This window comes from Anomaloglossus baeobatrachus, chromosome 7 (assembly GCF_048569485.1).
Source record: "Anomaloglossus baeobatrachus isolate aAnoBae1 chromosome 7, aAnoBae1.hap1, whole genome shotgun sequence".
In the NCBI taxonomy this organism is placed as follows: Eukaryota; Metazoa; Chordata; class Amphibia; order Anura; family Aromobatidae; genus Anomaloglossus; species Anomaloglossus baeobatrachus.
The window spans coordinates 251,142,126-251,164,152 of record NC_134359.1 but is presented as its reverse complement, the minus strand read 5'-3'; the positions used below and the strand labels follow the sequence as shown (position 1 = coordinate 251,164,152).

Below are 22,027 nucleotides of genomic sequence, written 5' to 3'. Positions count from 1 at the left end.
CTCATAAATGCTGTTGTCACTGATCCCAGCATTTTAACTTGCTATATACCACTGGCCAATATCGAAGTTTAACTTCTATGCGCAAACTAGTAATACTTCGGTGTGGATTGTGGAAGAAAGCAGGAATCTGTGCTCAGCTCCTGAGTCCGCTCCATACATGCAGTACGCACAGGGCTGAGCGAGCCATCTGAGTGCAGTCGGCCACCTCGCCTGTGGGGGCGCCAGAAGCTGTTATGCCTCTTCATTCACTCTCCCTACAAATACTATTGTTTTCACTTGAATATATTTGGCATCTTGAAAGGGTTCTTCCCATAGGATTTGTCACAACGAGTTTTGGAACAAACTTCGCCGACTGTCATGGCGGCGATGGGCTGTGTTCACATTGCAGATTCTGACACTTTGCCTGATTGTATATCTGGTGTCTTGGATCAACACAGGCAAACTCGGGCATTAACCTGCTTTGGACTGGTTCATAGGCAGGCTAGCGGGAGTTAATCTCTGCTAGTCTCCTTTTTAGGCTCCTTTGATCACATGTGTTTAGGAAGCCAATTACATCTGCTCTCCTCCTATTTATGCTGGATGAAATCTTCTACCCATGCCAGCCATAGTTTATTCTGTGTTGGTCTGTGAGCCTTGGTGTCAGAGACTTTCTGGTGAAAGCGTATGTATTTTGCTTGGAGTGGTTGTAGAGTTTACCCCTGTTGTCTTGTTGTGTCCTTCCTGCTCTTGTTTTGTTTGTTGCTCCTAATCTTTTATTCTCTTATACCTCTCTGAGTGCTGAGTGACAGAGTTTAGGTTTCCACTGTCTGTCTATTTCTGTGGGTTTCATCTCACACCTGTCTTGTCACTCCCTGGGGGAGAGGGTATCAAATCAGGAGTGGTCAGGATCAGGGCCAGGAAGGAGACTCAGGCATCTCCACCATCAGGAGTATCCCTGAAATTAGGGATAGCTTAGGGCTTGTGGGTCAGCGTAGGAGCCCCAGTTTCCTGCTATTTCATAATCATCGTGGCAGGATTAGGGATAAGTTCCTTAATGCTGGGGGATCCAAATAGTGAGATCTCAAGTAACCCTGAGATTGAGTCTATAGAGTCCTATCGTGAGTGTGGAGAGGTCCTCATTGTCTATGGAACTGCCGGAAATCGCTCAGCACTGTACTCTGCAGTCTCATAGACCATTAATGTAGTGGAAACATTTTCTAAATAAATAAATTCTATATTTCGCCAAGTATAAAGAACATTGTAATAATGGAGCTACTGTTTTTCACATAGTTCAACCACGTGCAATGGTTCTTTATTGAAAAAGTTCACTTGTCGCTCTTCTGGGTCAGCGTGACCCATGAAATACAGGATTGGTATTTAGGTTAAAAGGCTTATCAAGCAATGTACTTCAATCAATCTAAATTCAGTATACATTTCCATGGTAACATCTAATGGCACGCATAGTCCTCTGTATTCTTTCTTTGTTAGCAAATCCCATTATCTTCCCAGGAACGCGAGTTAATGCTTCGACATAATAAAAGTTGCCCTAACAGTTTTTCGGATTCTGTCTCGAACGTATTGCACATTAGCAACCGATGAAATCTACCTAAATGACTGATCCATCAATTACATACCTCGACTGATAGAAAAAAAAATGACACTTTGAACCTTGGCCTTATATTGTGCCGGCCGCTAATGGATTTTTTTTAGATCATTATATTAATTTATGGCTGGACCCAGGAGTAATAAATTATATAGGGAAAAAAATGGTGTTGCTCTTAAGATGGATGAATGTGTTCAGGTGTTGTTAAATGTACAGAAGATAGATAATAGATGTTCTCTCCACGTTGGTAAATGCTTTTAGTACATTTACATACATTAGAGGACCTCCGATGTGACAGAATATGTTCCAAAAAGAATAAAAAGTCAGTGGTAAAAAACAGAGGAGGCTTCATAAAAAATCTCAAAATGAGCCATGTATTATCATTGTCACGGGGGATGGAACAAAGGCTCCTAGGCTGACCCTAAGGCTGGGGCCCCTGTGCTGTCCCTTATCTCGAAGGTAGGCTTAATGGTAGCCAGGTTCGAGCGCCCAGCATGACCCTGTCTACTGTCGGAACCCTGATACTACTCCCCCACCCTGGGAGCGAGACTGAAGCCCAGTAACCAAAACCTCACAAATATGCACCTACAAGGGTAAGTGAAAACTCACATACAATGTACTTAAACACGAAAGGGGGGACGGTATGTTAACACGGGAGTAAAGCAAAAGGGGTAGGGAATGTACAGATGCAGCAGGGGCTCCTAGGCTCACCCTAAGGGTGGGTCCCCTGCGCTGTCCCTTATTTTGAAGGTAGGCTCAATGGTAGTCAGGTTCGAGCCCCCAGCGTGACCCCATCTCCTGTAACAGCCCTGATACTATGCCCCCCACCCCGTGAGTGGGCCAGAAACCCAGTTACCAAAACCTCATAAATAGGCACAGACAAGGGGGAATGAAAACTTGCACACACTGCACTTAAACACAAACAGGACAGTATGTGAACAGGGGTGTAAAGCAAAAGGGGAAAGAAATAAACACACAAACTGGAGGACTCACACACCATGCGAAACTGCAACTTGTAGATCACCATATAACAGGATAACCACAGGAACTGAGTAGCAAAGCTATGACTGGCACTCAGCCCCACTATCCAGATCCTTATGAAGGGTGAAGGCAGCAGGTGGTCAGCAGCCTGAGCTCCCAACAGATGACCACAAGCCAGCAGGAATTAACTCCTGCTGTACTGGAGAGCAGTGAAGACAGAACCAGCCGACGCCCATGACGGGCTGTGCAACTAACACTGGTTTCACATCAGCGTTTTCCTGCCGCACTCGCAGATCTGGCACAAGGACAGTACAGTACATTAAAGTTCATTGGCAAGCTCCGGGCACATGCGGTCACGTGACCGGAGCATGTGACAGCGTGTGACCGGGGCTTGCCGCACTGTCTGTGAACTGTATTGTACTGTACTGCCCTTATGCCGGATCCAGCAGTGTGGCAGAATACCGCTGATGTGTTTGTGCCCTAAGTGATCCCAGGCTGTTTGTCATACTCTGCAGTGTGAACTGAGTCTGACGCCACCATGACACCCAACGCATGAAACGCTGAACACCGCACGACAATCAGACAGGGTTCTGACACCAAGACAGACTGTCGCTGTTTGATCCTAGAGCCCCCGAGCCCCTCATCCTCTCCCTCGGCTTCATCTTATATGGCAGAATCAAAAAGTCCGTCCTGTCACCCCTCGTCCCACCCACAGGGATCTAGCTGGAACCCTCTGTTACAGCACTCCTCCATCCGGTTAGTCAGGACCTACTCTTCACCTTAGAGCCCACTGACCTTCAGCCAACCAAAAGGGTTCTTTGGACATACTCCAGGGAACGGACACCATCCAACCCACATGGACTCAACCCACACCTTGGGATACAGTTCAGTCAGTCCTCTCCTCATTATGACCCTGTGTGTCTGGTACCTGGATTCGAACCGAAGGTCAAGCCAAATTGAAGTTAATGGGATTCCACTCTCACCACATCTCCCACAGACACAGCCTGTTTATCTACCCTAGAGATTCTCCTGCTATTCCCTGTATCCCTACCCTTTTTACTAACTAAACTCCTCCCTACCATTAACTCTCCCTAAGAGTACCTGAGAGTACCAGGGAAGCAGTTACTGTATTTTGGCCATCTAGTGTCCGAATAAACACATTACACGTGTCGCCCAGGGAAGGGGGTACTGGGTCCCGGGCGGTAACAAATGGGAATGTCACTTTGGGTGGCCGTTGCCTGGTCTCATGCCCTGGGGACGCTTAATGAAATGGCAGGGGCTATTTACAAGGGATAATGAAGTTAATGTTCTGTGATGCCATCTGCGGGTTGCGGTTAAAGATGGGGAACCGCCGCTGCTAAATGTGGGTTCTCCCAGAGCTGATGGTGATTGCAGCAAAGGTGTTAGGCCCTCCGCAGGTAGGACCGTGGCTGGGAGATGATGAGGGGTAATAACGGAGACCACACCAGATTGTCTTTAATAGTCTCTACTCACTTGGACCCAGGAGTTGCTGGTTCAGGTCCCTTGGAGTATCAGTGCCAATCTAGTGACCCAGGTTGCTCTGTCCCCGGCACTCTCCGTTGGTTGGGTCCCCGTAGCGTGGAGCTTTTGGGGCCCGACTGTCCTTTTTGGGGTACAGTCTCCTTCTCCGTACGGCGGGCAGTGTGGACCCTGTAGGGAGGTAAGTGTCCGAACCCCGATCTTAATTTACTGCTGATGCCCCAGGATTATTTGGTTCAGTGAAGTCCGTGAATGTGTCCTCACCGGGCAGGTATTTATCAGGCCGTGTAGAACTGGCGACTGATCTAGGGCCCTGTGCCCCGTGCGTGCTTTGGTCCCAGCGGTATCTCCGGTACCTGACCTGGCGACCTCTCTCCTGTGCCCCCGGGTCACCGCTGCACGGACCAAGTTAAGGCACGTCCGCACACCTCTCCTGTGTGCTACACTCTCTATACTCTCTCTCTGACTGCTGACCCCTCCCACTAGGCTAGCTAATCCCAGGGACTCGTTCCTTTAAATGGCGACCATCCCCTTACATGGTTAGCCCTCTATGCCCGGTGTGGAGTGGAGAACTAGGATTTTGGTTGTGCTTTGGTGGTATCGCCACTAATACTCAAGGTCCCAGGGGGTAGGTACTGTATCCCCAAGAGGATGCAGTTCCCTGTAGTGCCCTGAGGATCTCAGGGGTGTTACACACATCCTATAACATTTATACATTACATGTTCACAGAAAGGAGAGGAAAAGGTCGCAGGAAGGGTCTGCGGCAGAGGCAGCCGAGACCCAGTCACCATGGAAACCGGTGACATTCCTCCTAAGGGTTTTAGGGCCACGACCTTTGTGTGGTGGTTGATGGGGGGTACTCCAGTTAGAAACATTTAAGAAAGTGCCTCCCCTACGAGGGCAGAATGTTTTTAATATTTTGAAAATGCCAAATTAAAAACAAATCCTGTGTTACCCTTTGCAGCCCAAGGACGTGCTGGAATTAACCAAGGGGGAATGTAGCGCCCCTGAAGCCATCAGGGCACTACAAGGTACTGCATCCTGCCAAAGATGCAGGGCCTACCCCCAGGGACCTGGAAGACCAGTGCCGGTAACAGCAAATCCCATTATAATCCCAGTTTTCCCCCATCCCCACAGACTGGTGACAGTCTAGACCTGGACCCAATGGATGGCCACCCAGGGGTGGAGATGACCCCGTCCCCTAGACAATGACCAGGTGGGAGGGGACAACAGTGAGAGTGGGAGTTAGTGAGAGGAGACGGACGTAACTGCTCTGACACGGGAGTGTAACGGAGACATGAGGGCCCAGGCGTGTGGTTGCCGGAGGAGTACGGCGAAATACTCCTGGAACCATAGCACCGACGGGGCACAGAGCCCTAGGTCAGGCAAACGCTCCAGGCAGACATGATAAAATCTGCACAGTGAGGGGAGCATCCAGGACCTTATTGACCATAGAAGTTTGGGGACACCAACAGTAACGGGCGATACAGGGACCGGAACGGAACACTGGCCCTACAGGGTTCACACTTTCGCCGTACAGACCAGAGACTGAGAGGCAAACAGGAGGGGACCCCAAGACGCTCCAAGCCACGGACACCCACCAACTTGAGAAAGGTGCTGGGGAAAGAAGCTACCAGGTCACCGACCGGCACTGGGACTAAGGGAACCAGAGGTGAATTATCAGCCTTCCTCCGGGTACCAGTTACCATCTAAGAAAACCAGTTACACAGTAACCCCTCGTGTGGCCTACCTTTCTTTCCGCGCCTAACTCCATCACCAACCCCCTGGGGCCCTAACCCTACTTGTGGAGGGCCCAACATCTAGGCTGACCTCACATCAGCCCCAGCGGAGAGACTGTGAAGCAGCGGTTCCATCACCATAACCGCAACCTGCAAGTGGTGTCACAACATAAACTTTATTAAAGGGAACCTGTCATCAGAAATTTGGCTTTCAACCTAAATGTTTCCCCCTCTGCAGCTCGTGGGCTGCATTCTAGTAAGGTTTCTATACCTTTTGTGCCCCCTTTTAAACCAAAATAAATACTTTATAAAACTGTACCTTTCGGTTTGAAAATCTTGTAAATCGTGCATGGGGCCGGGCCGTGTGGCGTCCGTTGCTCTATCTTACGCTGTCCCCCATGCTCCAAATCATCCCTCATAACGCCGCCCACTGCGCCCGAGGTCCCGTGCACGCCGGGACACCTGGTGACGTGGTCGCACGCACGAGAGTATGGGCGGCGCTGTGATTGCATCGCAAGTGCGCGCCCATACTCTCGTGGGTGCGCTCTCCCCTCTGTATGTCGCTCAGATCCTCTCCGCTCCTCCCATCTATTTCCTGCTGCAGGGTACGATGGGAAGGAGGTGACGTCGGGCCGGCGCAGAACGCTGGAGGCAGTGGGGAAAGGGGGGGCACGAGAGTATGGGCGGGCACTTGCAATGCAATCACAGCGCCGCCCATACTCTCATGCCTGCGACCATATCACCAGGTGTCCCGGCGTGCACGGGACCTCGGGCGCAGTGGGCGGCGTTATGAGGGATGATTTCGAGCGTGGGGGGACGGCGTAAGATACAGCAACGGACGCCACACGGCCCGCCCCCATGGACGATTTACAAGATTTTCAAACCGAAAGGTACAGTTTTATAAAGTATTTATTTTGGTTTAAAAGGGGGCACAAAAAGTATAGAAACCTTACTAGAATGCAGCCCACGAGCTGCAGAAGGAGAAACTTTTAGGTTGAAAGCCAAATTTCTGATGACAGGTTCCCTTTAACTATCCCCCTGTATATAACCCCTTTTTTAAAGCGATCCCCAGAGGCACGGAAACGGGCAACAGCTACCCAGTGACATATCCCAGTAGTACACTGCCCGGGACCGAGTACCCCATAGCCCTGGGCAGCACCGTTCCAACTAACCTAGAAAACTTGTGAGATGGATCAACCCCTTTAAAGGAAACCTGACCCCCCCATTACAATTCAGTGGGATTCACCAGAACTGCTAAAACGTGGATCCAGCCTGACACCCAGATTCTAGAAATCGGACCGAAATAGTAACAGTAAAAGGCAACTTTCTTCATATCACTTTAATGCATGCCTTGTGTCCTTACCATAAGGGAAGGTTGAGCTCCGTGCTGATTTGATGAGATACAATTCCGGAAAGTCACCTCTACGTCTTCATTTATTGAGCAGTCAGTGGTCTTCAATGTGCAGCTGCTTAAATGCCAAGTACAGATTTACTTAAAGTAGTTTTATTAGAATTCAGAACTCTCTGCTTGATGAGAGCAGATTAAAGACATTTTCAGAGCAAAATGTAACAGCGATTTCCTCTTTTTCATTTGGATCCACCATTCTGTTTTTCACAATCAAATCAAAGCAGTTTTTCCACCCAAATATAATGCAAGCCACTACTTACGGGTAGTATAGACGGAAGAGTAGTCAGGGTCTGGTAACAGGAGGGCAGGTATGGACACAGAGATAATTCAGAGGCGTAGTCAGGTCACAATCCGGAGTCAGTATTCCAGGAAGACACGTAATACTTCAGGGAGAAAACGGAGACCTAGTCAGATAACGGTCCATAGTCAAAAGCCAAGATGTCATGACAGGAACAGGGAGCAGGCAAAGAGAAGTCAAGCAACAGTCGGGGGTCAGAAAACAGAGAAGAACAAAGCAGACACAGGTTAACAGCACAACTACCAAACCAGAATGTACGACTGGCAAGGTTCTGGGGGAGCATGTCCAGTAAAGAAACAGGGCCATTACCAGAAAGATGAAACACCTGAGCATACAACTCCCAGAACAAGAATGGAATCCTGCACAGTCAATCAACCTGCCAGCTCAGCAGTGCAGAAAAGACAGCAGAGCATTTCCTAGTGCAAGATGCTCTGCACAGAGGAATCATGACACCAAAATGGTACTTCTGAAAAGGAAGTGGTTTGTATCTGTTTGTAGTAATGAAGGGGTTAAATAAGGGGTTATTTTGGGCACAGTTGCTAGGTTGGGGTCAATGTAACAATTGTGCGGGTTTGGTCACCCCTCTGTTTATCTAGAACAGCAGCTATAACTGCGCCCCCCTGCACTGACTGATGGCAGGATGAGCATTAGACCCGATTATCAATTAGTGTGGGGGTCAGTTACAGCCGTCGTTTTAGATACACATAGTGGAGACTGAACCCGCATGGAAGCCAAAGCCGAACAGTGCCGGGAGAAATAAAGTTAATTTCCTCCTGACAGTGTGTCCCAAAGTGCCAGTGCCAGACAGCTTAAAAATTCTATTAACCTGCAGATTAACCCCATATCTGCAGGTTAATAGCGTTTATTTTCATGTGATAGGTTCGCTTTAAAGCGGACCAACCACCAGGATTTTCCTATATAAACTAAAGCCAGTGCTATACTGGCGCTATCATGCTGATTCTATACATACGTTTAGTTGTGAGATCGGATGTATAGTTTCTGAAATACAGGCAAGTAAAGTTTGTGAAATGCACTGTTATTTGATTGATAGCAGCTACAGAATATCTAATAGGTGGGTCAGGTTTTGCTAAGTTATTCCTGCTCCTGCCTGTCTGCCTGTCCTTCCTCCCCCTGTCTCTGTTATTACAGGGGGGAGGAAGGTGGGTGGAAAGACGGGGGAGGAAGGACAGGCAGGCAGGGGCAGGAATAACTTAGCAAACCCCGACCCACCTATTAGATATTCTGCAGCACCTATCAATCAAATAACAGTTTATTTCACAAACGTTACTTGCCTGTATTTCATAAACTATACATCCGATCTCACAACTAATGGTATGTATAGAATCAGCATGATAGCGCCAGTATAGCCCTGGCTTTAGTTTATATAGGAAAATCCTGGTGGTTAGTCCTCTTTAAGTGGTATAAAACCATTGGCCATTCCACCCTGTCAGTCAAATAAAATGCTGTGGCTGACTTTCACTACTGAGAGTTAAGTGTCCATATTACTAATTACTAAGGAGGGTAAAGTGTTAGTTCTCTGCAATTATGGGAAAAAAATGTAACTTTTCTATTCTGGGCATTGTCAGATCTTCAGGCTATCACCATCACTCTTACACATAACAGCATGGAGTCACATCACAAAGGCAGGCACAATCACAACACAGCCACAATGACAGAATAATAACACCAGTATAGATTTTTCTACCATGAAAGTCCCCAATGAAAAATTGCTCAATAAATCTTAACTCTTAACTGCCACTATTAATTTTTTTTTGTGTGTTTTTTTTTTTACTCCTCTTCTTCAGAGCCATAACTTTTTTTTTTTAGTGGCATAAGTTATAATTTTGAATGACCCCAACAGTATTCCAAAATGTTAAAAAAAAAGTTAATTCCGCCATAGGTTTCTGTATTTAAGGGCGCTTTACACGCCGCGACATTGCTAGCGATTGCACCTGCCCCCGTCGTTTGGGTGTGTCACTGGCAAATCGCTGCCCGTGCAGCACAATATCGCCGGTACGCGCCACACATACTTACCTTCTTAACAACGTTGCTGTGGCCGGGGAGCAAACTCTTTTCTAAGGGGGCGGTTTGTGCGGCGTCACAGCGATGTCACACAGCAAGCCTCCATTAGAAACGGAGGGGAGGAGAGCAGCTGCATGAAGGTCACGCCCACCTCGTTGCCGGAGGACGCAGGTACGCTGTTATTCGTTGTTCCCGGGGTGTCACACGTAGCGATGTGTGCTGCCTCAGGAACGACTAAGAACCTGCGTCCCAGAAGATCAACGACATTTTGAAAATGAACGACGTGTCAACGATCAACGATTAGGTGAGTATTTTTGATCGTTAGCGGTCGCTCGTATGTGTCACACGCAACGACGTCGCTAACGACGCCGGATGTGCGGCACGAATTCCGTGACCCCAGTGACACCTCGTTAGCGATGTCGTTGCGTGTAACGAGGCCTTTAGTTTTTATGGTGTTCCCTATTTCACTGTGCTGTAAAAATGACCTGATATGATTCGTTGGCTTAGTTGCCATTACATTGACACCAAACTTGTATACTGTAGGGTGTTTTTATGCACTTTGGGAGAAAAATTTGGAAACCACTAAAAATAAAATTTGTTTTTTGCCGTCATTTTCTGAGATCCATAACTTTTCATTTTTCCTTTGTTGGAGCTACGAGGGTTTTTTTTTTTTTGCGTGGCAATCTGACCCTTTTGTGAGAATCATTTTGGGGTACTTACGGCATTTTGATTGCTTGTTATTGCATCCCAGGTGTTGGGGGGGGGGAGACCTATAAAATGGCAATTCAATCATTTTGATTTTCTTTCTTTCTATCAAAATGTAAAATAATCTAGCCAATCAGTATTGACCATATTGGTCAGATTATTTTAGATTTTAACAGATCTGACTTTTTCAGATGCGAAAATAACAATCCTGTTTATGTAAAAAAAAACTGAATTTTTTTTTATTTTCAAACTGGAAAGAGATTCATTTCAATAATTGATATTTTTTCATATTTTTTTAAAGAAATATTATTTAATTGTGTGTACATGTCCCCTCTGCATTGTAAAGCGCTGCGAAATATGTTGGCATTGTATAAATAAAAATGATTATTATTTTTAATATTTTTTTGTACTTCCCTTAGAGAACTTAAACCTGAAATCATTTTATTACTTTTTCTATGTACTGTAACACTAGAATTTTGCAGGATATAGTGCAATTCTATGAAGACAAGGTTTCAAAGAAGGATCAAGATTGCAGTAATGAGGGACTGCAGCAGACCCAACGGTTGAGCTGACACCCTATCCGCACCCCACAGTTTCGTATTGGGGTGGGTGAGGAGAGGGTGATGGTAGACAGTGCAATTGAATACCAGTTCATTTCAATTCTGCTGTCATAGACTTAAATTGTTAAATGGCAGCAAGTAGACATAACGTAGTGTAATGGGATGAAGAAGTAAAGGAAGGTAAACATTGTCACTTGCTGTCCAAAGATGATTAGGACAGAGAAAAAACAGCAGGAATGACAGCCGGAGGAACCAAAGAGCAAAGGACACATCTTCCCAGGTCAGGTGACAGCTGTGGATCAGTTGATCATCATAAATGCCGGGAAATCAGAGAAGAGGGGGAGTTGACGCATGAACCAAGCAGGAGGGTCGTGGAAGGAGCAGAGCAAGTTTACTGATGAAGATCCATAACCAGTGACGGAAGAGAACCAAGATAAGTCCCCGAGGAAGACCGAAACTGGTCCCCGAGGAAGGTTGAGACCAGTGCCCGAGGAAGACCGAGACCAGTGTCCGAGGAAAGCCGAGACCAGTCCCCTAGGAAGGCCGAAATTAGTCCTCGAGGAAGGCCGCGACCAGTCCCCGAGGAAGGCCGAGACCAGTCCCCGAGGGAGGCCGAGACCAGTCCCCGAGGGAGGCAGAGACCAGTCTCCGAGGGAGGATGAGACCAGTCCCCGAGGGAGGCCGAGAAAAGTCACCAAGGGTGGCCAAGACCAGTCCCTGAGTAAGACAGAAACCAGAGCCTAAGGAGAACCATGACCAGCTATAGAAGAGGATCCGTGACCTGAATCAAGAGATGCCCTGATCGTAGCAGAGGACCGAATTTGTGAGCTGTTGCTACTTACTTTGCAGATGTACTGTATTAAGTGGGGACTAGTGTTGCGCGGACCCGAACTGTAAAAATCCGGATCCGCGCGGTTTCAGCGTCCGATCCGGGTCTGACCCAGAAATCCGGCTGCACGATCCGGATCCGTCCGTGTTTTGTGTTTCTCTCTCTCACTCTCTCTCTCTCTCGTGTGATAGAAACCACTCAAGGAAAAGAGGTTGAAAAGAAGAAAAGACTGCATATGCAGTGTGAACACCAATCTTAAAAAATAGTAATTTTATTGGAAGACCGAAAACACACAATATTAAAAACATTTAAAATAGCAATAACAAAACGGACAATACCCAAGACAAAAAAATATAAATCTTGCAACTAAGGTACATGCATATTAGCAGGAATAGATGGACTCTGATCCTATCATTTCTATTGAAGCATATAAGGAAAGTGTGCAAAGGTTATTGTGTCAGAAGAGGAAGCAGGAGAACTGAGATCACTTATTGTTAAGAGCTGTGTATAGAAGTGTCACTTGTCTTTGTAATCCTGGCTGCGATGATAGTGAAACGTCTGAGAAATCTATAAAGAACAGGAAATGCGAGTCTAAAATTGCCCAAGTGGCCAGTGTTTAATTACAAAATTTTCATTTTTTTAAACAGATTGTAATATAAACAAAAAACATTGCCAATTAAAAAAAGGTCCTGTGCAGATTGCTGATTCTGACACTCCACTTGAGAGATTCTCTGGTGTCTGGGAGCAACGCTGGCAGACGTGGGCATCAACCTGCTGTGTGCTGATTCATAGGCAGGCTAGCAAGAGTTAATCTCTGCTAGTCTGTGTAGTGCCCCTGAGACTGGTCGCTACAGGGTATATCATTATAACCTTCCTGGGCAGGAAGAGGTTAACCCGGTAAGTTTACACACACCTCATATAGCTCATCTAAACACAGTCAGGAAGTGACTCAGCCCATTCCTAGCAGACCCAGGCACTGGGGGAACTTCAGGTCACCATAACAATGATCTGGATCCTAGCAAAGGTGGGGGGCAGGAGTAGGAGTAAGTTACAAAGCAGACAGGAAGTCAAGTCAGTTCCAGTCAGACAGAGACAGAGCAGACACGCTGGGGAGCAGCTCCCTGAGGGGTTGCTGCCAGGCACCCCTCAGGGAGGCAGAACAGAACCGTCTGGGATGTAACACCGCACCGACCGCTGCAGGAGTCTCCTGCAGAGGGGAGCCAGCCAGACCGGGGCTAGTAACACCTGGAGGGATGGGACCTGGTACCAGTAATTGTGGGCAAAAGGAGTACAGTCGCCAGGGAGAGTATGGTGTGAGTACTCACGGGACTGAGCACAGGCGGACTACAGAGCCCTAGTTCAGGAGGACACTTAAAGCTCACCTAATAATAATCTGCCCGGTGAGGGGACTATCAAGGACCTTACTGATGTTAGTGTCCAGGGCACAGCAGCAAAGAGGGAATCTGGGAGTGGGGGACAGAGGTCCGACCCAAGAGAGGTTCGAGCTGCCTGCCATACGGGCCAAGACAGAGAGTGAGAGAGAGCAGGAGGAGATTCCAAGACGTTTCAGACCACAGGGACCCACCAAGTACAGAGTTGTGCACAGAGGAGAAAGGCCACTGATTACCAGACCGGACCAGACCTCTGACCTGCCCTGGATCAACCGGAGTCTTCGATGGTGAGGACCAGCACCTGGGATGCAATACCATCTTAACCAGAGAATAAAAGTGTCACGGGCGGGGAGGAGGGTGTCGGCACACTACGCTCACCCCCTTCTGCTCGGGTCCGGCAGCTGCTCAGTGGTGGCTCGAGCTGTGGGCCGGATCCCGGGGTTCTTCGAGCGACACTCCTCGCCCGTGAGTGAAAGGGGGTTTGTTGGGTGCGGGGATTGTTATAGTTCGTGACGCCACCCACGGTTGTGGTGATTGCACCACCGCTGCTCAATGCGGGGGTCCCGGGGATGGTGATGGGGAGCAGCCAGGTGTTGTGTTGCCCCTCCGTGGGTAGGGGTTGGTGATCCCGGGGCCCGGTGATGGTTTGTGAGGTGCGGGGCCTGGTGGGCGTAGGGACGCGGGGGCAGCGCTGTGCCTTGTGGCACTGTGGTACTCACTCAGCCTGAGACACGGACACAGTTTGTACGGTAAACCAAACGGCTGGTAGGACGGTCCCACAGACGGCTGCACCTGCACTCCCGGTAGGTGACGGTGATGTCCCTCTTCCTTGCACCTATGGTTGACTTGTGGTAGCGGTGGATTCCCTCCGGTTACCCGCTCCCCGACTACAATCTGGGCCGGAGGAGCTCTACACTTTGCCCGCAGGCGCTGGCCCTGAGAAACTGATGCCTTGGCGGTGGCGGTGTCTCTCTGCTTCAGGTTGGGCTGTTGCCTTCAATCGGGACTTGGTTTCTGGGGGATCTACGTCCCCTTCACTGACGGATTCGGCAAATTTGGCGACTCCTAGCCTTGCCGGGGTCCGAGAGGCCCCTGCCCTGGTGCTGACTGTCCTTCGGAACACTGCTCCAGACCACCGGGCACACAGCCAACGGGGTCCTTCCAGGAACTTCCAAACGGTCCCCCTTCAGACAGTCACCACCGTCGCTGACCTTGCTGTTCTGGCCCTACACAAAGCTGGACCCTTCAGGCTTTCCTTCCTTCTTGTCACCCCACTTGCTTTCCTCCTTTTCCACTTTTACTTTCCTCACTTTCACTTGCTGTTTACTCTTGCCCTACCCGGGCTACTCTCCTGTTCACTCGTTCATGTCCCTCACTGGACTGCCTGGTACTTCCCGCCTCCAGAGCTGTGATCTCCTTGGTGGGCGGAGCCAACCGCCTGGCCCACCCCCTGGTGTGAATCATCAGCCTCTGGAGGAAGGCAACAAGGATTTTTGGTTAGCTGTGATGTGCCTACCTGGAGTGTGGGGTGTGGTGGTGTGCGACCTGTGTCCCCTGGCTTGCCCAGGGCGACACATTCCCCCTTAGCAAAATGCAGACCGTCCGCGGGCTGCCGTCCTACACTGGTTTTATTTTTCTGTAAAAAGGGGATAACAGGGTTAAGCAAACATGAATAACATTTTTAATAACTTCTTCCCAAGACGGGAGGCACATTTTCTTAAACGTTGCAACGGTTTACGGTTACGGTTTCCGCTCTCTCCCACCCAAGTAACCTGGCCCTGATGCTGCCCCTAAAACCCAGGCAGCACCCCTTGACCCACAGTCCAGCACACGGTACCCGAGCGGGATCTGTCCTTCCCTCCAGAGGGTAGCCACCGGTTCCTTTGGTGGCTGGGCCCCAGCCTGCTCTGCTGAGGGCCCTCCCTCCAACCTGCCTCTCCGGAGGCGGCCTGCGGAAAACGGTAACGGTAACCAACATATTTACAAGCCACTAACGTCTGTGGTTGCCCTGCAAGTTCACGGGCTTGTCCATGGATAGTTCCCATGCATTTTTAAACGGTCCCCACGGGGACAACGGTGGCGGCTCCAGCCGGTTGCAAATCAACAAACAAATCAGGTGAACTTCGGATCATTTTCATTTTCATCATCATCAGAACTTTCAAAACTTTTCAAACAAACAACTGTGGTTGTCCCAACGGGGACGGTGCTACGGGCATCTGCTGCCCTACTCCGGACTTCCAGGCTCCAGTGCTCCTTCCAAGGGAGGGGGCGCGGCGCTTGCTGGGGCCTCTGGGCTGCCCCTCAATCTAGCATCCAGCGCAAACCACCCTCGCTCCCCAAAGAAACGAGTGTACTGGACGATATCACCCGGCATCAGATTGCGGCCGGGATGCTCCTCGGGCAAGTGGGCATTCACATCCCGCCGGGCTACAAAAACTTCGGCCTCCAGGCCCGGTTCGTATGTGAATCCGTAGCCCCGGCGGACATCAAACCGCCTCACCTGCCCCACGTACAACGGTCCTCGGGCACGGGAGGTTGCCTGCCGGAGGTGTTCCTTCTCCCGGATCGCTCTGGCCACCAGTTCGGCCTTCTTCCGCTCCCTCTTGGCGATCTCCAGGCCCAGCGGTACCGGCTCCCTATCCCAGTACGGCGCTGCTGCCAGCGCCGGCGCACGGGTCGGGCCCCGCGGGACATCCTTGACGTTACCCACTGTCAGGACTACGGGTGGCATGTCCCGCGGTGTCTTGGCCTTGGGCGCTGCCTTGCAGCAACAACCCGGCGCTACCTCAGCCGAGGTGTGGGGGATGGGCATAGGGGCTTTCCGCTGCCGGGCCTTCGGCTCGGAACGGGTCATCGGCTCCGGCTCGGGGAGTTTTTCAAGGGATGCCTCCGGTTCTACTTTCGGCGTCTTCCACAGTAACACCTCCGGTGTGCCGCGGGCTCCGGTTACAGGTCGGCCCGCTTGGGCGGGGACGCTGGGTACTGCTACCGGTTGCGGTGGTAGCAGGCCTAGTGGCGGGGTCACGGCCTCCGGAACGGGTGGCGAGGGAGGCAACGGGGGGAGAGGGCTTGGACCGGGCCCCACAGCCGCGATGACCGGCCCCTCAAGGGCATCGGGACGTGGGTCACTCACCCTCCCTTTCTCCGCCTCCTCCTCGCGTCTCCGCACGGTGGCTACAACGTCCGCCATGTCGGCCTCCCACTCCTCCATGAGGAGCTGCATCCTGACCTGCAGCCTTTGGTAGAACTGCGCGGTTCGGATTTCCACCCACGCCGCGGTTCCAGGCGCGGGGGCTACGGTGTCGCGGGATGGCATCCACATGATGGCTTCTCTTTTTGCTTCCAGGAACGGTATGTTTGCAGAGTCCTGGCGTCCCTGCTTTTATAGCCGCAGCTACATGCGGCCAGCCGCCATCGCGTCCCCCTTAGCTCTTTCCGGCCCCTCCTCTCTCGGGGCGGGGTTTTGGCCTTCGCGCCTCTACTGCTCGAGAAGACGCTCGAGCGGGAACTCTTCGCGCCAAAGATGGCGGCTTCTGAAATTTTTCTGCCGAATACCTCCGGCGGTAACAAGGCGCACCTCTACCAGACGGCAGAGCGGTAAGATCCTGTTCGTGACGCCAAGTTGTCGCGGGCGGGGAGGAGGGTGTCGGCACACTACGCTCACCCCCTTCTGCTCGGGTCCGGCAGCTGCTCAGTGGTGGCTCGAGCTGTGGGCCGGATCCCGGGGTTCTTCGAGCGACACTCCTCGCCCGTGAGTGAAAGGGGGTTTGTTGGGTGCGGGGATTGTTATAGTTCGTGACGCCACCCACGGTTGTGGTGATTGCACCACCGCTGCTCAATGCGGGGGTCCCGGGGATGGTGATGGGGAGCAGCCAGGTGTTGTGTTGCCCCTCCGTGGGTAGGGGTTGGTGATCCCGGGGCCCGGTGATGGTTTGTGAGGTGCGGGGCCTGGTGGGCGCAGGGACGCGGGGGCAGCGCTGTGCCTTGCGGCACTGTGGTACTCACTCAGCCTGAGACACGGACACAGTTTGTATGGTAAACCAAACGGCTGGTAGGACGGTCCCACAGACGGCTGCACCTGCACTCCCGGTAGGTGACGGTGATGTCCCTCTTCCTTGCACCTATGGTTGACTTGTGGTAGCGGTGGATTCCCTCCGGTTACCCGCTCCCCGACTACAATCTGGGCCGGAGGAGCTCTACACTTTGCCCGCAGGCGCTGGCCCTGAGAAACTGGTGCCTTGGCGGTGGCGGTGTCTCTCTGCTTCAGGTTGGGCTGTTGCCTTCAATCGGGACTTGGTTGCTGGGGGATCTACGTCCCCTTCACTGACGGATTCGGCAAATTTGGCGACTCCTAGCCTTGCCGGGGTCCGAGAGGCCCCTGCCCTGGTGCTGACTGTCCTTCGGAACACTGCTCCAGACCACCGGGCACACAGCCAACGGGGTCCTTCCAGGAACTTCCAAACGGTCCCCCTCCAGACAGTCACCGCCGTCGCTGACCTTGCTGTTTTGGCCCTACACAAAGCTGGACCCTTTAGGCTTTCCTTCCTTCTTGTCACCTCACTTGCTTTCCTCCTTTTCCACTTTTACTTTCCTCACTTTCACTTGCTGTTTACTCTTGCCCTACCCGGGCTACTCTCCTGTTCACTCGTTCATGTCCCTCACTGGACTGCCTGGTACTTCCCGCCTCCAGAGCTGTGATCTCCTTGGTGGGCGGAGCCAACCGCCTGGCCCACCCCCTGGTGTGAATCATCAGCCTCTGGAGGAAGGCAACAAGGATTTTTGGTTAGCTGTGATGTGCCTACCTGGAGTGTGGGGTGTGGTGGTGTGCGACCTGTGTCCCCTGGCTTGCCCAGGGCGACACAAAAGCATCTGGAACCCGCACCCGGTGATTCTTTGAGTAAATGCCGCCGCCCTGCGCTCCGGTGTTCTCACCAACCTCCCGGGATAATCCCGCTCTGCCATCCTGGCTGCACCCAACACCTGCCCCGGAGAGAGACGGCTAATTCCTGGCCGCATACCACGGGTGGCACTGCAAAGCATCCACCATTCCCATGCAACACCGCTTCTGGGAGAGGAACAGTTGCAGGAAGGCTATGCAACGGAGGAGGCCGAGACCCAGTCGCCATTGCAACCGACGACCTGCTTCCCAGGGACCCTTCGCTCTCCTTCCATTCCCCCTCGCACTTGTTTGTCTTTTCATGTAGCCAACGGGGTCACGGAGCCAGGTCAGGCCAGTCACAGAAACCCCAAGAAACCTCTGGCCCGGTGACAAGTACCCTAAGGCCCCGTGGGGCGCAACATCTGCTGCTTGTTAGCTCTCTTTGATCACCTGTTGTGAGGAAGCCTATCACATCTGCTCCTCACCTATATATGCTGACTGGATCTTTCCTCCTATGCCAGCTATAGCTTTTCTTAGTTGGTGTGGTGTTGTGTAGTGTCCCAGACTTTGCTGTGCTAGTAGTTGTTGTTGCTTTGTGTGATTGTGGAGTTTACCCCAGTTGTCTTTTGTAGTTTCCCTCCTGCTCTTGTTTTACTCCTGAATCTCTTATTGGTCCTATCCTGTGTGTGTGCAGTGTGTCAGTTTTGGTTTTCCTTTGTCTGTCTACATCTGTGTTTTATATGACACTCCTGACCCATCCTTGTCTGATGGGATGAGGAGGAGGGAAATCAGACTGTCTGGTCAGGAGCAGGGCCAGGAAGGAGACTCAGGCATCTCCACCATTAGGAGTATCCCTGAGATTAGGGATAGGAACGGAATTCAGGCATATCCACCACTAGGAGTATCCCTAAGATTAGGGATAGGAACGGAACTCAGGCGTCTCCACCATTAGGGGTATCTCTGAGATTAGGGATAGGAACGGAACTCAGGCGTCTCCACCATTAGGAGTATCTCTGAGATTAGGGATAGGAACGGAACTCAGGCATCTCCACCACTAGGAGTATCCCTGAGATTAGGGATAGGAACAGAATTCAGGCATATCCACCACTAAGAGTATCCCTGAGATTAGGGATAGGAACAGAACTCAGGCGTCTCCACCACTAGGAGTATCCCTGAGATTAGGGATAGGAACGGAACTCAAGGGTCTCCACCACTAGGAGTATCCCTGAGATTAGGGATAGGAACAGAACTCAGGCGTCTCCACCATTAGGAGTATCACAGAGGTTAGGTATAGCATAGGGCCCCCTAGCGTGAGGGATATCAAAGGGGCCCCTATCTCTTGTAATTCTACAAGTCACATCGTCACACTACATATATGAACATGTAGTCTTCTGCTTATTGAAATGTTTTTTTTTATTGTCTAATTTCAGGTATGGCCATTGAAGATACAGTCTCAGCAAAACTGGTTTATGACTCCTGGCTATCAAGTGAAGAAAATAAATGAACACTGAGGCGCATCAGTTCTAGGAGTCATTAGTATACACAATATTTCCCATAAAGATATTTTCTAGGTTTTATTTTTTCCATCTTTCTGCTTTTTATGGCTGTTATTCCAGATAAATCACTTTTTTTTACAACCGTTAAAGCAGTATTGTTTTGCTGTCAAATTAAGCATAATTTGTTGCCTAGTAGCTATAACATGCCAGCAAATTGTATATCAACATGTTCTGTCTGTTTTTAAGGAAAAGCTTTTATAACAATGACGTGTCAATGACATGAATATGCTAAACACCTTTCCTTGAGAAAAATAAACCATTACTGTCATTTGGCACATGTTTGTTTGGTTTCTTAGATAATGCAAAGGTTATGAAGAGATACACACAGCTCTACGCAAATCTACACTTTACTTTTTTCTCCTACCTCCTTACCGTGTGTGTCAATGTTGTATATGTGATTGTCAAAGTCATGTACGCTATATGAACATATATATATATAAACTATATGGTCATGTTACACTTTTAATCCCTTAAAGGAATTTTCCCACAAAGTTAATGTTGCTGAATAGATCTTAGAATAATAATAATTTCCACCATTGGATGTTTTTAAGAAAAATGTTCCTGTGCTGAGATAATCTTATATATGTGCCCCTGCTGTGTACTGTGTAATGGCTGTGTCTGACCGTACAGGGACATGGTCTGATCATACCACATCTCCTGGGACAGGGAGGAAGTAAGAGTATACAGACATTACAGCATGGGATCGCAGCTGATTCTTTCTCTGAGGTAAAACATTTCCCTGCCTGTTTTTAAACATGTTTTACATCACAGAAAGAAACAGGTGTGATCCTGTACTGTCCTGTCTGCATACTCTTTTGCTTTTTGCATCCTCCCCGGCCTAGGAGATGTGGTGTGTTCAGACCATGCCCCTGTACGGTCAGACACGGCCATTACACAGTACACAGCAGGGACATATATATAAAATTATCTCAGCAGAGGAACATTTTGTAGATTGAGTGGATGGTGCGATATGGAGCCTGAAAGTAAAAAGTTCAGAACATTGTTACCCTCTTACTTGTCAGTGTACAACAGGATGGGCCGGGATATGGGACACATATACCAGACCAGGATGGGGGGGCAAGGGGTTAAATATACTCGTCATCGGGCCGTTGATGTTGGGTCAGGGGGATGTCACGGGGTGGCCCTTTCACCCGGTTTTGTGGCCCCAAGGTGTACAATAAAGGAGGGGGTGGTGATGGATGATGGTGGAGGTTGATTTCATGACGCCACCTGCGGTATGCGGTCAGGGAATTAGCTGCTGCTGCTGTCGCTGTCCTTTGGGGCGGATGCTGGTAACAGCTGAGGTGTTTCTGTTCCCCACAGATGGAGCGGACCCTGGGGAGGGTGATGAGGGGAGTAGTAATGGCGGGCACCGAAGCGCTAGGTGGCTGCACTGGGAATGACCGGCAGACACAGTATATGCAGGTTCCAGGTGTTTTACTCACAATTCTTTAAGTAATCCAGTTACCTCTTCCGAAGCACTGACCACTGCTGTGATGGGCCCCAGCCGATCCCGAGCAATTCAAGGTCACCGCCGGTGTTCCCATTGTGAGTCCTTTCTGGTCGGGGTCCCTCCAATCACGGTGAATGTGGAATATGGAACGGGCTGCGGGTGTTTCCTGCACTCCCCGAAGACCCTGGAATCCCGTTTAGCTGTAGAGAACCCGGGCTGAGCAGCCTGGTCTAAGCCTCGGGTCCTATGATGCCCCCCGAAGTGTGAGGTAGAAGAAGATTGGACCGAGGTCCCAGGTGCATTTCACCCCGCTGTACCCGGGGCTAACTATGTGTGAAGATGCTCTTTCCCTTTTCCCTAAGCGGTGCCCGCCCCCCAGGTCATTGTCCCAGTGACCGGGAAAGTCCCATGCTTCGAGATGGTCACACCCTATCTACCCCAGGCCATCTCCCCAGTGAGAAGCCACCTGACTGTGTGTGGTTGTGAATGTGAGAATCACCAGACCTTAAGGGAGATGCAGTACCCTGAGGCGACTGAAGCCTCAGGGGCTATATATATATATATATATATATATATATATATATATATATATATATATATTATAATATAATGTATACAGCTTTTGTCAAAATTTAAGAGACCACTTTCAAATTTTCAGTTTTTCTGATTTTTCTCTTTGTTTTTGAGTAAAATGTAAATTGTTCTTTTATTCTATAAACTACTGACAACACGTCTCTGAATTTCCAAGCAATACATTTTTTATTTATTTTCTGAAAATGAGAAATGGTAAAAATAACAAAACAATGCAGATAATGCAAAGAAAACAAGTTCATAATCATTTAGAAACAACAATACTAATATTTTAACTCAGGAAGCATCAGATGGAGTCGTGCAAAACACTAGACTCTACAGCAGTGGAAACGTCTTCCGTGGAGTGACGGATCATACTTCTCTATCTGGGAGTCTAATGGATGCCTACAGATTTAGTCAATCTCAAGGGGAACGTGACCCACCTAACTGGATTGTCCCAGCTATAAAGTTTGGTGGAGGAGGAATACTGCTGTGGGGTTATTTTTTGGTGGTAGTTTCATTAAAAGGGAATCTTAATGTCTTAGCATACCAA

The 22,027-nt window shown here is 49.9% G+C and overlaps 1 protein-coding gene across 3 annotated transcripts in view; it reads left to right on the top strand.

The window, feature by feature from the left end:
• The window catches only part of CRYM (crystallin mu), an 82,319-nt gene extending 62,600 nt beyond the window's left edge, over nt 1–19,719 (top strand). For all 3 annotated transcript variants that reach the window (XM_075319163.1, XM_075319162.1, XM_075319164.1), the window contains one exon: nt 19,326–19,719. In XM_075319163.1, coding sequence (XP_075175278.1) covers nt 19,326–19,399 — 74 coding nt within the window. In that variant the 3' untranslated portion in view covers nt 19,400–19,719. The remainder of the gene's footprint in view (nt 1–19,325) is intronic.
• Nucleotides 19,720–22,027: the final 2,308 nt, after the last annotated feature.